Source organism: Eretmochelys imbricata, chromosome 8 (genome assembly GCF_965152235.1).
Source record: "Eretmochelys imbricata isolate rEreImb1 chromosome 8, rEreImb1.hap1, whole genome shotgun sequence".
NCBI classification, from domain to species: Eukaryota; Metazoa; Chordata; order Testudines; family Cheloniidae; genus Eretmochelys; species Eretmochelys imbricata.
The window spans coordinates 83775650-83790689 of record NC_135579.1 but is presented as its reverse complement, the minus strand read 5'-3'; the positions used below and the strand labels follow the sequence as shown (position 1 = coordinate 83790689).

The 15040-nt window shown below is 42.9% G+C and overlaps 1 protein-coding gene across 7 annotated transcripts in view; it reads right to left on the bottom strand.

Annotated features, from left to right (window-relative positions):
• Positions 1-15040, bottom strand: part of ZZZ3 (zinc finger ZZ-type containing 3) — a 108395-nt gene that overhangs the window by 13542 nt on the left and 79813 nt on the right. For 2 of the 7 annotated variants that reach the window (XM_077824350.1, XM_077824349.1), the window contains exons 3-10: positions 13083-13221; positions 11423-11570; positions 11221-11339; positions 10818-10892; positions 10473-10574; positions 8678-8773; positions 5322-5474; positions 414-548 (exon numbers count right to left, since the gene is read on the bottom strand). In XM_077824350.1, the coding sequence (XP_077680476.1) occupies positions 414-548; positions 5322-5474; positions 8678-8773; positions 10473-10574; positions 10818-10892; positions 11221-11339; positions 11423-11570; positions 13083-13221 (967 nt within the window). The remainder of the gene's footprint in view (positions 1-413; positions 549-5321; positions 5475-8677; positions 8774-10472; positions 10575-10817; positions 10893-11220; positions 11340-11422; positions 11571-13082; positions 13222-15040) is intronic. The other 5 variants (XM_077824351.1, XM_077824352.1, XM_077824353.1 and 2 more) reach the window with 5 other exon arrangements.

The window sequence follows — 15040 nt, the reverse complement described above, 5'->3', positions numbered from 1 at the left end:
CCAGGCTTGGACTGAGCTTGCAAGTTTGTCCACCTCCTGGCCAAGGGAAGAGGGTGAAATCAGCACCTGCGGCTTACAGGAAAGTGGCACAGACCGCAGCATTATTCCTGCTCTGCCTGCTCAGGCTGCCTTGGGCTGGCAGAGGGGGCTCACAGCTGTGCCTGTGAACTTCAGAGTCTTCACCTCCTAGCTGTAAGTGGCTGCCTCACAGGTGGGGACAGGCAGTCCAGATGTGCCTACCTTTAAAATGCAATACAGGCACAGCACAGTATTTGCTCTTTTTTTCGGTCTCTGCTGCTGCCTGATTGCTTGCTTCCGGTTCCACATGGTGTCCGGTTGACCAGTCAGTCTGTAACTCTGGTGTTCGTATCTTTGAGGTTCTACTGTAACAACAGATTACCAGTATACCTTACCTTGAAGCCCACATGCTGCACAAATCCACTTTCTGCATGCATCTGCTGGAGTTTTTGCTTCTTCAACTTTTTTAACTCTAGCAGTTCTTTGTATTCAGGTAATTCTCGATATGCTATCGGGATACTTTCTTCATCCTGTTCAAAAAAGAAAACCTTTGCTTTGAGGATATCATTACTGAGAAGATCTAGCTTCCTTCAACATAAAAGTGTGATCAGATTTCTTTCAGAAAAATATTGACAGAATAAACTACATAAGAGACACACAAGAATTATTTGGGGAAAGAAATCTATTGTTAATGGCACGGGGAAGGTTTGACACCAGCTGCTAAATTTCTGAAAGGACCCATTTTGAATTAATTAATTTTAACTCCTAAACTAATTAATGGACTTGCTTGGAAATTTACAGAAAACTAATCTTATACTCAAAGTAAAAGTGCTGTAAAATTTTAGGGATGATGTGCTGTATTTTCCATACATAAAGAAGTGGCTGAATTCCTGCTTTATATGAAAAATTCAACTCAGGGCTTGTCTTCACAGGGAAGTTGACCAGCACAGCTAATGCAGAATAAGCTATACCAGTCAATTCCCCCTGTGTAGACAAGGCCTTAGCTTTAACTATGGAGCAGGCAGCAACTGGTGCCTCCATAGTCAAGAAGTATAGATAAACCCTTCCTACTACTTGCTGGTTGCACTGTGATGCCCCACAAAATCATTCTGAGATAACACAGCTGCCACTGTGGATATGTCTACACTGCAATTGAACACCTATGCCTGGCCTGTGTCAGATGACTCGGGCTCACAGTGCGTGTGCTCTGGGGCTGTAAAACAGCAGTGTAGATGTTTGAGCTAAGGCTGGAGCCTGAGCTCTAGGACCCAGCGAGGGGAGACGGTCCCAGTGCCTGGGCTCCAGCCTGAGCCCAACAGTCTACACTGCAATTTTATAGCCCAGCAGCTTGAGCTCCTCAAGCCCAAGTTAGCAGACCCGGGCCAGCCATGAGTGTTTAACTGCAGTGTAGACATATCCTGAGAGCCCTGCTTTGAATCCTGAAATTCAATCCAATTTACTCATTTTGTCAGCAGGGCATGATATTTTTGTTCTCCTAATACTGTCATTTTGCATTGATAATGGGTAAGGCTGCGATTTAGTCACGGAGGTCACGGAATCTGTGACTTCTCCATGACTTCAGCCAGCGCCTGCTGGGAGCTGCAGGTTTCCCTGCTGCCTGCACGCGTGGGGAGCTGCGGGGTACCCCCGCAGTTCCTGGCCTCCATAGGTGGCAGGGGGGAACCCCACAGGTCCAGGACACTTTGGGCAGCAAGGGGGAACCCTGCCGTTCCCAGCTACGGCAGGGGGAATCCCTGCTGCTCGTGGCCACCCCAGGTGCCAGGGGGGATCCCCACTGCTCCCATGCACCATGGGTGGAAGTGGAGATCCATGGAGCTCCCGGCTGGAGGGAGGCAGGGGGGATCCCAAGAGCTCCGGGATCCCAAGATCCCTGGAGCTCCCAATGCCCCCGTAGCCAGCTGCCCAGGCTACCCATTTTGTCATGGGTATTTTTAGTAAAAGTCACGGACAGGTCAGGGGCTTCTGTGAATTTTTCATTATTGCCCGTGACCTGTGTGTGACTTTTACTAAAAACATCCATGACAAAAAACTTAGCCTTAATAATGGGGTCTTTCTGGTAATGGAGCTCACCTGTCTCTTTCTACATTACTGCAAAGGAGAAAAATATCCATCTGAAATGCTGCACCAGTGAAGAATGAAAAGAGTAAGCCAACCTTCCTAAAATAGGATCAAGTCAAGCATTACCATTGCAAAAACCAAAACCAAAAGCTACTAGTAGCAAAATTGAAAAGAAAAACTGGTGTTGAAATACAGACTCCCTAAACCTGCTATAATTGTGAGATCATGGGGTGAAATGTAAGCAGTTTGGGGGGGGGGGGGGAGGGGGAGGGGAATCTAGATGTAGAATGTAGTATAAAAAATTATATATATGTGCACAGAAGAAAAGTATAATTGATTCCAGAATGATTTGTTAAGATAAAGAGAGGCAAATTTTAACATTTAATTTTTTAATTTAATTAAATTTAATTAATTTTTAAAAATACTTTTTTCACCTCTTTTAAGATTCATATGGAAAAATAGTAAGTTACCAGATATGCTGGTAAAGGATGAGAGAGAGAGATGTCCCAGACAGCTCAGAAATTAAGTCACAAGGAGAAGACAGAGCATGTCTAAAGACAAGAGATGTGGCTGGAACTGAACAATGGATTCAGGAGTATAACAATTTAAGATGAAGAAAATGCAGTACATGTCACAAAGTCATTGAGAAAAATTGAACTGATCTGTGCTGGACAATCTCATTACCTTTTGTTATGCTGTGAGGCTTGTGAGTGATAACACCCTCCCCCCAACATTCTCACAAAGATAAATTGGGGGGGGTGGGATAGCTCAGTGGTTTGAGCATTGGCCTGCTAAACCCAGGGTTGTGAGTTCAATCCTTGAGGGGGCTGTTTAGTTGATCTGGGGCAAAAAATGGGGATTGGTCCTGCTTTGAGCAGGGGGTTGGACTAGATGATCTCCTGAGGTCCCTTCCAACCCTGATATTCTATGATAAATTCAGCAGGCCAGATCCTTCTGTCTTGACTTCAATGGAGTCATGCTGATTTTACACAAGTGGAGAATCTAGACCCATAACCTTCAGCAGTAGGATTTATTCCCTACATACAGTATTGTGTAAAGAAGTATGAAAAGATGTTTATATTATAAGCCCACAAACCCAGTCCACTGAATATGTAATGATGAGTTGTCTGTGATGAGACAACTGCTGATGAGTTGTCTGTGATGAGACAACTGCTGATGAGTTGTCTGTGTGGACCTCTGCATCTAACCTCGATTAGTCCAGCCACTAAGGTAAGACAAAGAGCCATATATAGTATAGGATGCAATTATACCAAAGAATGATGAAAGGATTTAGTCCTTTTGGTGCAACACCTTAGGCAGAAATAGGTCTACACACTTTATCTGGTGTTCAGAATAATTCACAGTTAGTGACTGAACTGTTTTTGAAGATGCGAACGTGCAATTAAAAGTTTTCGGAAGTGTCTAATTTAGGGGTCGGCAACCTTTCAGAAGTGGTGTGCCGAGTCTTCAACTATTGTAGTATGTAAAGTAAACAAGGTTTTCAAAATGTTTAAGAAGCTTCATTTAAAATTAAATTAAAATGCTGATCTTATGCCAGTGGCCCGCTCAGCCTGCTGCCAGCCTGGGGTTCCGTTCACCTAGGCCGGCAGCAGGCTGAGCGGGGCCTGCGGCCAGGACCCCGGCTGGCAAGGGGCCGGCAGCCAGAACCCCAGACAAGCAGCGGGCTGAGTGGGGCCAGCGGCCAGGACCCTAGACCGGCAGGACCCTAGACTGGCTCAGCCCACTGCTACTCAGCCCACTGCTGGTCTGGGATTCCGTCCGCCGACTCCTGCCAGCCAAGGTCCCGGGTGCCGGCCCTGCCCAGCCCGCTGCTGGTCTGGGATCCTGGCCCTGCCCACACAGAGTGTGTATCTACCTTCTCCCTGGTTCTAGCCCATTCTCTTCCTCTCTCTCTGCACTGAGCTGAGGATGTGAGTGCACTGAGCACAGGGCTGGGAGTGAAGGAGCAGGCTGGGGGTTGGGGTGTAGGGTCTGGCCAGGAGCTAGAATGCGGGAGGGGGCTCAGGGTTGGGGCAGGAGGTTTGGGTGTGGAGTGCTTACCTGGGCAGCTGCCATTTGGTGCAAGAGGTGCAGGTGGAAATGTGTGGGGGGTGCAGGAGCTCCCATTTGATGCTCAGGGTGGGGGTGGGAATGTGGGGGCTGCAAGAGTCAGGGCATAGGATGTGGGGGAGCTGGGTATGTGAGGAAGGTGCAGGAATCAGGGCAGGGGGCATGTGAGGAGGATGCAGGAGTCAGGGCATGGGGTGTGGGGGGGCTAGGTATGTGTGGGGGGTGCTGGAGTCAGGGAAGAGGGCTGGGGGTGTGCAGGGGTCATGGCAGGGGGCTGGGGGCATGTGAGGAGGATGCAGGAGTCAGGGCATGGGGTGGAGGGGGCTGGAGTCAGGGCATGGGGTTGTGGGGGGGTGCACGGTCAGGGCAGAGGGCTGGGTGGGTGTGTGGGGGGTGTAGGGGTCAGGGAAGAAGGCTGGGGGTGTGTGCCTGAGCGGCTCATGGCAGGGGGCTGGAGTGGATAAGCTCTGATTCCATCCCCCTTCCCCAAGGCCCCGTCCCCACCTCTTCTCTGCCTCCTCCCTGGAGCAGCATGTGTGCTGCGGCTCCACTTCTCCCCCTCCCTCGCAAGGGCAATCAGCTGATCGGTGGCAGGGAAAGAGAGGAGGAGGGGCAGGAACCCAGCACGCTGGGGGAAGAGGTGGGGGAGGGGGGAGCTCCTCTGCCCGGCAGCAGCAGCCAGCAGGACCAAGTTTCTTCACCCTGCCCCCGTGGGGAGGGGCGGAAAAGAGTGGGCCGGGGCAGGCAGGATTTTTAATGGCACGCTGCTGCCCGCCGGGGTCCTGGCCTGGGTTTGGCAGCGGGCTGAGCGGGGCTGGTGGCTGGGACCCGGCAGGCAGCAGCGTGCCGTTAAAAATCGGCTCGCTTGCTGTCTTTGGTTGCCGACCCCTGGTCTAATTCTTCCATGGTATCATGTTTTTTGTTTGCTTCTTTCTTTGGTTTGGACTTTCCCTGAATTTTCTGTACTTGACTCTTCACATCAAAGAGGTGCCAGAATTCAATCTCCTGCTCCACCTGGCTTATGCAACTGAATTTGCAACAGTTTACTATATACCTGACAATGTTTAAGTAAGGACACTTTTTCCAAATATCATTACTTAAACAGTCAAGAAACACTGAGTGAGACATTTTGCAATTTTGTTTAAATGACATACCGATACTTCCTCCTCTGCTGCAGCATCCATATGGCTCTGAAAACTGGATCTGTCATCATCCTCATCCATATAAACTGGAGGTTCATGGGATGTCATGAATGTTGAAGGTTTGAAGAGATGTTTATTTAGGGGGTGCTGTCGCCTGCTTGATGACTGTAGTAGAAAAATGACGAATAATGTTCAGATCAGATTCCTCAGAAACTATTTTTTTAGTAAGATATTCCTAACAATAAAACCTGTAGACAAAATGTTTACAATTTTTATATGTGATCTCTTATCTTTCCCACAAATTTTCAGACAGCATCCACTTCTGAGCCTAGTACAAGTGTTCTGGGGGCATTCACTTGAGAGATTAATACATTATGCCTTGGAGATTGCTTTCCATTATCTGTTCCATACATAAATACTGTGACACAATTCTATTTTAGATAAACCCCTAGTAATGAACAGTCCCTGCCCTGAAGAGCTTACAATTTAAATAAATAAGATAGACAAGAGAAAAGAGAGGAAGCAGGATTATCCCCATTTTACAGATTGGGCTCTGTAGCACAAAGAGATGAAATGACAAGGTCACACAGAAACACTGTGGCAGAGTCAAAAATTGAAAAGAGGCAGTTTGGCCTATTGGCAAGCACACAGGCCTTGGAGTCAAGAGACCTGTGTTCTATTCCTGGCTCTGCCACACCTGTCGGCTTTCCCCCAGCCCTTAGTTTAAAAAATCCACTACAATCTTTTTAATTTTATATGCCAGCAGCCTGGTTCTATTTTGGTATTGGTGGAGCCCATCCTTACTGTATAGTTTCCTCTTTCCTAAAAGGTTCCCTAGTTGCTAATAAACCTAAAACCCTCTTCCCCACACCATCGCTCATCCACACATTGAGACCCTGCAGGTCTGCCTGTCTTTCTGGCCCTACGTATGGAACAGGAAGTATTTCAGAGAATCTTACTGTGAAGGTCCTGGACTTTAAGCTCTTATCTAGCTGCATAAATTTGGCCTCCAGGACTTGTCTCCTACCCTTCACTATATTATTAGTACCTACATGTACCATGACCACCAGCTCCTACCCAGCACTGATCATAAGTCCGTCTAATATCTGATGAATAAGTCTGTCTAGATCAAAAAAATGTTCAGTGGCCTCAGAGTGCAGCCACCATCTCTTGCCAGTGGGCCACTCTGACAATTTTTCCTAAAATACTTAATTAACTTTAGGAAAAACAAATAAATATGCACATATACATGTCCACATCATTGTAATTTATGTAGGATTTTTTTCCAGACTCAATAATAAAAATAAATGTACAATTGTCTCTATTCTTTACTGGGCCTAAACAGAATAGAAACACAAATAAGGTACATTCTTCTCTTTTTTCCTAATGTCTTTTGCTTTTTTGGTTTTTTTTTTTTTTTTTTTAAAAAGATGTGCTAGTTACTAAGTCTGCTGTGAAAAGTGGTATTAACAAACATACAAATATCACTTTTCACAGCAGACTTACTCAGTCCCAGCAAGCTTTGAGATAAATTAAGCCCTGGATGGGGAGGTGGATATGGAGGTAGTGGGGGGCAGGGGCACCGGAGGCGGGAGTGACCTTGGGGCCAAAGCTTGCCACCGTACGGCCAGGGAACGGAGCCTGAAGTTCCATGACTGGAGCCTTCCACCCTCCACCCAAGGCTGAAGCCTGACCCCACTAGCGCTGGGAAGATCGGGAACTCACTGGCTGCCTGCTCCTCCAGCTCTTGTGTCTCCAGAGGTGAGCAGGGACCAACCACTACTGGCTCCCCCTGCGCAATCACCACCCAGGAGGCTGTGATTTTTAAGTTTTCAAAGTGGCAGCAATGTTAGCTTCTTCTGAAAGGTTGTTTGCACAAATAATTCTGATGGCGAGCATTCTTAATTAAGGATCTGATGCTGTTAAGACATATATGTGCTTATCTTTACACACTGAAGCCATGTGCATAAATCTTTACAGGATTCGGGCCTATAATTGCAAATACATTTTAGCAGAGTTATCTGGCGTGAATAGATTTTGTGGACATTACTGCACCCACCTTTGAGAATTTTGAAGACCCTGAAGTCTGGCTTAAATCTCATTAAGATGGCTTAATTGATATTCATGTTTTATCAGTTTATATTTTCTTTTCTGTTAATGTCAATGAAAGGGTGCCAATGACGTGCTCTGTGCTACAGCTTACACACCAAAAAATGATAAATACATATAATGAAAACAAAATGGTAAGCAGAAGAACAGGGAGATGGGTGTTCTATAACCTGTGTAAACTTGAGTAAGTCACTTCATATCCTATGACCATCACAACAGCATCTGAGCGCCCATAAAATTGCATCAATCCATATTAGAGAGACAAGGTGGGTGAAATACTATCTTTTATTGGGCCAACTTCTGTTGGTAAGAGAGACAAGCTTTCAAGCTTACACAGATCTCATCTTCAGGTCTGGGAAATGGGACATCTCTCACCAACAGAAGTTGGTCCAATACAAGAGATGATCTCACTCACCTTATCTCTCTAATATCCTGGGACTAACGTGGCTACAACAACACTGCATACATCAATCCATATGACATTTTAAATATACATTTGAGTTTCTCTTCTCTTCCCAGTATTAGGAAGAATTCTCAGAAACTTCACTGAACTTCTCCTTATATTCTTATTCTTTTCTCTACCATTCCAAGAGCAACACTGTATGCAAGGGGGACGGGATTGGGAGGGCTGAGGGTGGAGATTTGTTCACAAAGAACTTACTAAGTAAAATCAAATATGATGTACAATAATAGTGGATGATCTTACATCTTAGAGGAGTTCAGGCCTGAGAAAAGCATTCAGTTACAGTGTTAACTCTATGGCCGTGGTAGTTTAAATATACTCATTTTTGTGAAAACTCATCTTCTGTGTTTTTTAATTTTTATGGAATTAAAGTTTTGTTCTTCTCTGAAAGGTGACTGTGAAAATGCCATTGCTGGGATTCTATATTTTTTTGTCTTCAATGACTACTAGATCAAATATGCTCAGTTTACGTGTGCATGTGCTGGGGGCGGGGGGACGGAGGGAAGAGAGTAAACAAACCTGCCAGCCCTGCAAACTCAAGTGTGTGCTTCTTATTGGCACTTCATCACCATAAAGACACTGCAACAGGAACTAACTTACTTAAAACAACTGTTGATGTGCAAGCCAGAATAGAATCCAGCTTGCTCTCTGGTGCTAACAGCAGCAAAAAATACCTCTGTCAGTGAAATAATAGATACATATCACTTGGGATGAGCAGTCTATTTAATATTTTCAAAACTAATTTGCATGTAAATGCACATGCAAATATGAAGTTTCTGCTATAATGTAGTCTTACCTTTTTGGAGTATAAATATAAGTTTGGAGTTCTGCCTGGTACCGGAATGCCAGCTTTAGTCAGTTTTATGAAATACTTTTGCACCCTGCTGGCAACCTAGAAGAAACAAGATAAGTTAATTAAGTGTTAGATGAATAAATAAATACGCTATGACCTTTAAATAAGGAATTCAAATACCCACTAAAAATCTAATGTTTGACTGAAGTGCTTAAAGAAAAACACAAACTTCAGAGAAAGATGACATTCCAAACTTTATGTAATATTTATAAAAGGCAAATGTCTAGGTTATTCTTCTGCAAAGAGTTAAAAAAAAATTGGGGGTTGAGCATAGCAGTTAAGTTTCTGATTCTGAAATTGCAAAGATATTGTGTGTGATCAGGTCCATGATCTGAGAACATAGACATATTTGCCCACTCTACAGTGTTGAAGAAGAACCTGTCCCTCATACGGTCTCTTTCTGCTGGATAGACAACAGTAGATATTATGCATTCACAGTACCTTACGATAAGAGTTAAAAGTAAATGACTCTGTCAGCAACTGGTCACAGGGCCATAGCCGGATTAAGGCCGGGGCTTTAGGGGATGCAACCAGGGGCTCCGACTCATGGGAGGCCCCGCAAAATAAATCACAGGCAGCAGTCTCTGGGCCGCTAAAAGGGGCATCTGGCCTAGCCCCATGCTGCTCCCAGCAGTGGCTGGCCCCTGGGGAGGGGTGTGTGTGTGTGTGTCCGTGTCCATGTGTGTCCGTGTCTGTGTTCACGCACTGCCCCCGCCTCCAGCCCGGACACTGCAGTTCCCCTGGCCAATGGGAGCTGTGGGGGTGGTGCTTGCGCGTGCAGGGAGCGCACAGAGACACAGTGTCCCCCTCCTGCGAAGGACACGCAGAGACATGCCAGCAGCTGGCACTGGGCTATGCAAGGCAGGCAGCCTGCCTGAGCCCTGCTATGCCACCGGCTGGGAGCTGCCTATGGTAAGTGCCTCCCAGCTGGAGCCTGCACCTCGCACCCCCTCCTACACCCCAATCCCCTGCCCCAGATCAGAATCCCCCTCCTACACCCCAATCCCCTGCCCCAGCCCCCTCCTGCACCAAACTTCCTCCCATGAAAACGACTTGTATACAGGGGCCCCACAAAATCTAATAGTCCCGGGCCCACAGGAGCATTAATCCAGCCTTGCACTGCACGAAGTCTAATGGACAACAATTAGACCTGACAGCTTAATCATGGTTTGTGGGCATTTATTAAAAATTAATACAATTTCACATTTAAGAGTCCTAACAAAGAGCCCTATGGTCAGATCCCTTAGTAGTGATGTTAGTAGTGCTTCAGCCCTTGCTTTGAATGACTGATTACATTTTTCATCAAAATATTAACAGGTTGGATCTGAGGATTTGACAACTTTCCTGATTTTTTTTAATCTAGTATGAGTATTTTAAAATCTCCAAATGGAATGTGGGCAGCTTCATTTTGTATGTATTTCAACATCCTCAGGATGCAGTAATTGATGTCAGTAGTCCCCAGGGCATAGCCACTAAAGAAAGCAAAGAATTTTTTGGTGAGGTTCCTTCCCCCAGAAGCAATCAATTCTTTTCCAACCAAAATACTTTTTATAGTTTTAAAAAATTCTTGTCTCTTTATGAATCGACCTGACTTTTGCAAGGCAAATCCTACATAACTATTCCATTACTGAAGAAGCTATGCGAAAGACCACCTGACACCTACCCCCTCTAGTATTTCCTGGAATGTCTACAAAGCAACAAGAGAGATGGTTACTTATGCAAGAGAATTCCCCATTACCTGTTTTGCAGTTCGATTTCCCAGTTCATCAGCTATCTTCTGCCACCGTCGGGATTCTACTTCCTCTGGTGGGTACTTCAGGAGTAACTGTTCAAGTTTTTTCTAAACCAAGCACAAGACAAGATCATAAACATTAATACACCTTATCTAGAAGGGGCATGGCTTGTCACTAAAAAAAAAAAAAAAAAATCAAACCGGTGCAAAAAATGAATAAATACATACATGTTATCTTTGACTCCGAAGCGTTATGCGCTTTAAACATTACTACACAATTTGAGTTTATTTCGGTGAACATCACTGTTCAGTTACAAAATGGTCTACGAGCTAGCTAGGGTTTCCCATTACCTGTTCTTCTACAGTCCACAGCTGGTTAAAAGTTTCGGGTTTGGTCTCATCGCAAAGTCGCCCTCTTATCATCTGCTTAAATACAGTATATAACATGGAATAGGACTTTAGAAAAAAAGTTAGGATAACTTGACTTTAACCCTTTTTCCACCCAAGTAAAAGAAAAACATACATGAAAACATTATTTTGGTAGAGGACAGAAAAAAGTTATCTGACTTGGTCACATGAAAAGATGATATCACCAAGTGTTCTGATGACTGAATTTTTGAACATTTGGAAACCGAGGCATTAAATTTATTATAACAATTTTAACACTACCCGCATAATGTAGTATTAATAAGTAATCTATTTTAAAGTTACTATTTTGTAAAATTTTGCCTACTTTCTTTTTTATAACATTTACCTGTGGGCGGCTGTTTGTAGAACCTTCTGGGCCATCACTTAAAGGCAACACAGAGTATGAAATGGACTCTCCATCCTTCTTGGGATCCAAAGGGCTTTTTGGTCTTGCAGGCAAACCTACTACAAGCAACATAAAGAAAGAATTATTAAATCAACATAGCAGGTTATTTTTTCCTGTAATATACACTTAGTTTTCCACTTACCTTTATCAAAAATCAGCTTTGCTCTCCTACTGTTACGTTTCCGGTTTTTGAATTCTCTCTCAAAGTTTCCAAGGCTGGTGGTATATTGGTCCCAGGCAATCTCAGGCAGCTGTACAACTCTTTGAGGACATGGAAGCCCTATATCAACCTGAAAGAATCAAAATGAGAAGCAATACTTAATGCAGTCACTTAGCATCCAAATGAAAGGATATGGAACCACAGAAATCCTGGATCTGTTTTTAGCTAACAGCAGGAGTCAAAGTTTGTATATTTAAGTGCCATGCAGCACACATTCTTTATATAGGAAAAGCATTTTCAAAGAGCGATACACAGCAGGGCATATAAAATATGCAGCGGCACGGTCAATGATGGTTTATTGGACATGGAGTTTGAAAATTACATTGAATAGTTGCAGCCAAGTATTTCTGATTTTCATATCCTGTTACTGTCTATCTTCATTGATTTGTTAAATATTAAAAAAATACTGTATACCCAGACCTGTACTCCAGCAAGCAAACACAGCAGACTAACGAGAACTAAAAGTAACCAAGTTATCAGAACTGATTAATCCCATCCACATGTAAACTTAAATGTCTACTATAATAAAAATGACTGCACATTATACTGCGTTTTTACTGTTAAGTTGATTTTGTTGCCTTCTGCCCACAATACAATTGCTGGCAATGTTCAACACACACACATACCATTTGGCATAATTTCTTTGGCCAAAATGGTAAAATACATGAAATGCTCTGCAACAGGCATTAATGTTTTCCAAGGACTGGCTGATATGGTTGCCAGAGCACAGTGCTTGGATGCCAGATGAATCACAACTATAACTTGTTGAATTGATTTCTAAGCACTCAAAAAAATCAATGGAAAGACAAGCATTGACTTCAGTGGCCTCTGGATCAGGCCCCAAGTTTATATTAGCCTATGGAAAGGGAATCTCCCAGAACCAGCATCTCGCCTTCACTAAAGCACAATGTGCTGCTATCAGAACATAAGGTCAGTCACTGCTTTCATTTAAAAAAGAAACTATTAAGACTTTAAAAAATGTGTTTTCCCTGTTACTGTTGTTATAACTTCCCTTTAAACTTTTGAAAATGAAATCTGTTTCTTTACTGAAATTTGTTCTCCTCCTCCACACATGTACACTAGCTTGATATAATCACTGGCACTCTCTTGGTTTGAGGTATGCTTTTATAGCTCATTTTGCTTTCAGTTTACTAACTACATTTCCTGCTTACAATCTCCGTTTAAAAGTACCCTAACCTGAAATAGAACTCAAAGCATTTAAGTCTCTTTGGTGACAAAGGCCAATGACTTCTTAATATCATTCCCTACCACAAAATGCTTTCTTCTGATCATAGAAGTCTTGAAAAGCCAATATGCATTGAAAGCTTGAAGACAAGATGAGTTTTATACTCCTATAAAAATGTGTCCTTAAGAAATTTTTCAAAATTACTTGTATTTTATAGGTTTAACCAATATTTAACCAATCATCAAACCTGAACATAGGGCAGTTTTCTCTCACTACAGAATTTAAACCTTTTAATATTTACACAAGTATATATAAAATACACTAGTTTTTAATAGGTGAGGAGTTAATTGTTATAAAAAAAGTTCTCGTAAAACTTAAGAAATGCCTACTGTATACCTTCTTTTGGAGTCTTTCCACAAATCCAATGGGATTTTTCAGTGCTTCTCTCTGGTGTCTGCCTAAACTTTCAAGGTCTTGAACTGCTTGAGTACGTTGAGCCTCGAGTACAGCAATCGTCTGTAACAGTCTCTGATAACTACAGAGACAAAGGGAAACATCTCACTAAAGTTTTCTAGCAAAAACAACAACAAAAAATCTAAATGCCAGCCATGATTACCTACTAAGAAGAAGTCAGGTAGTGTTGTACACTTATCTGTAACAGTTTAGCAAAGCATTTTACTGAAACAAAAATGGTCTTGACTGATATTTAAGCAGTTAAATACAAAGCACACCAATAAAACAGAAAATTCAGGCATTCCTTTAATATGAAATCCTTATTCTAGCAGTTTGCTCATAAAAATGGCAACAAATCATGGTGACATAAGGCAAGCTCCTGAGCTTCCCAATAGCTACATGTGACAACCAGAATTGCTCACAAGGGTAAAAACAGAAAGACAAAAGACATGACTTTTTATTTCCTACCTCAAAATAAACTTCCCCACACCTCACCCCACCCCATGACAAATGGTTCCATTATTAAGTGTTAACTTGTTACTCTACCACAAGTGGAGAAGAATGATTGAGATACTCATCTACAGAAACCGAGAATTTCATAGCAGCTTCAGATGAAAATACTACAGTGCAATTATTCACAAAGATCAACCAAGAGAGAACTAAACAGACTCAAAATGAACATATACAAGAAAACACCTAGTATAAGAATAAACAAGTCCAAACCAAAAATTAGTCCCCTCCACAACATCTGCCAAGCTGTACTCAACATCATCCTGCTTTTCCAGAATGTAAAATTACTTAGGAGAGTATCTATTAACATATTTCCCCACAAGCTGCTTTCCATAAGTCAACCTGGTGATGAAATTATATGTTATTGTAATATGAACCTTTAAAAAAATTCAGAGAACTACTTTTTAGTAGCTTTTTATTAATGTTATAGTTGTCATTGTTTGGAATATCCTAATAGGAGCTCGCTAATAAAATTTCTCTCTATTGCCTGTGTCCTTTACACATTCACCAGGTTAGTTCCAGTATTTCTAGAAAAGATAAAATTAACATGCATCTCATTTACTGTTTCTGAAACAGAATACATATATTGTAAACAATGCTTTAAGAACATGTTAAATAAATGACAAAACAAGTCCAAGTGGGGAGGGGAGGGGGACGGAGAGACTCACAACATTGTTTTCTCTTGTTCCTGTAAAGACCTAGCCTATTTTATTTCATTTAGGTTTCCGAGTTGTGTAATGGTGGATGTACCTACATATATATGACTCCAGTCCTGCAAACAAGTAAGTTTGAGAACTTTTGCATATAAATATTTCTGATATGTATACATGTAGGTCATGTCTACACTACAGCTAATACCACTGCACAGCTATGGCACAGTGCAACCCTGAGCAACGGAGCTATGCAGATCTAATTTTTGAGTGTAGACCATGCTGTAATATTATAATTTTATATAGTTTAAGCCAGGGGTTCCTAAACTTTTTGCAGGTACAATCCCATTTTAATGAAGAAAAGGTCCTGCTGGGACCCCAGACAGCATGGAGGACGCTACTTTATAAAGCAAAGTGTCGTCCTCCATGCATTACGACCTCGCATGCACCACATATGTGAGGTCACGCTGTGCAGTGCAAAATGGGATCTGCGTGCACTAGGGATTGCCGCGCCCTCATCTGCTGATGGCACAACGCCGTTTGGGAACTCCTGGTTTAGGCCCAACAATGTAACCTGACTTGCATTAAACCCAGAGAAAACCTTAAAAACAAAAATTATCTTCTATTTCAACAAATTCCTGTTTTCTATTGATCTTTCACTTAAATCAAGTTTAACACAATGAAGCGTCAAGTACAAGTGTGAATGATCAGATCCAACTCCAACTAAAGTGAATGTGAGGG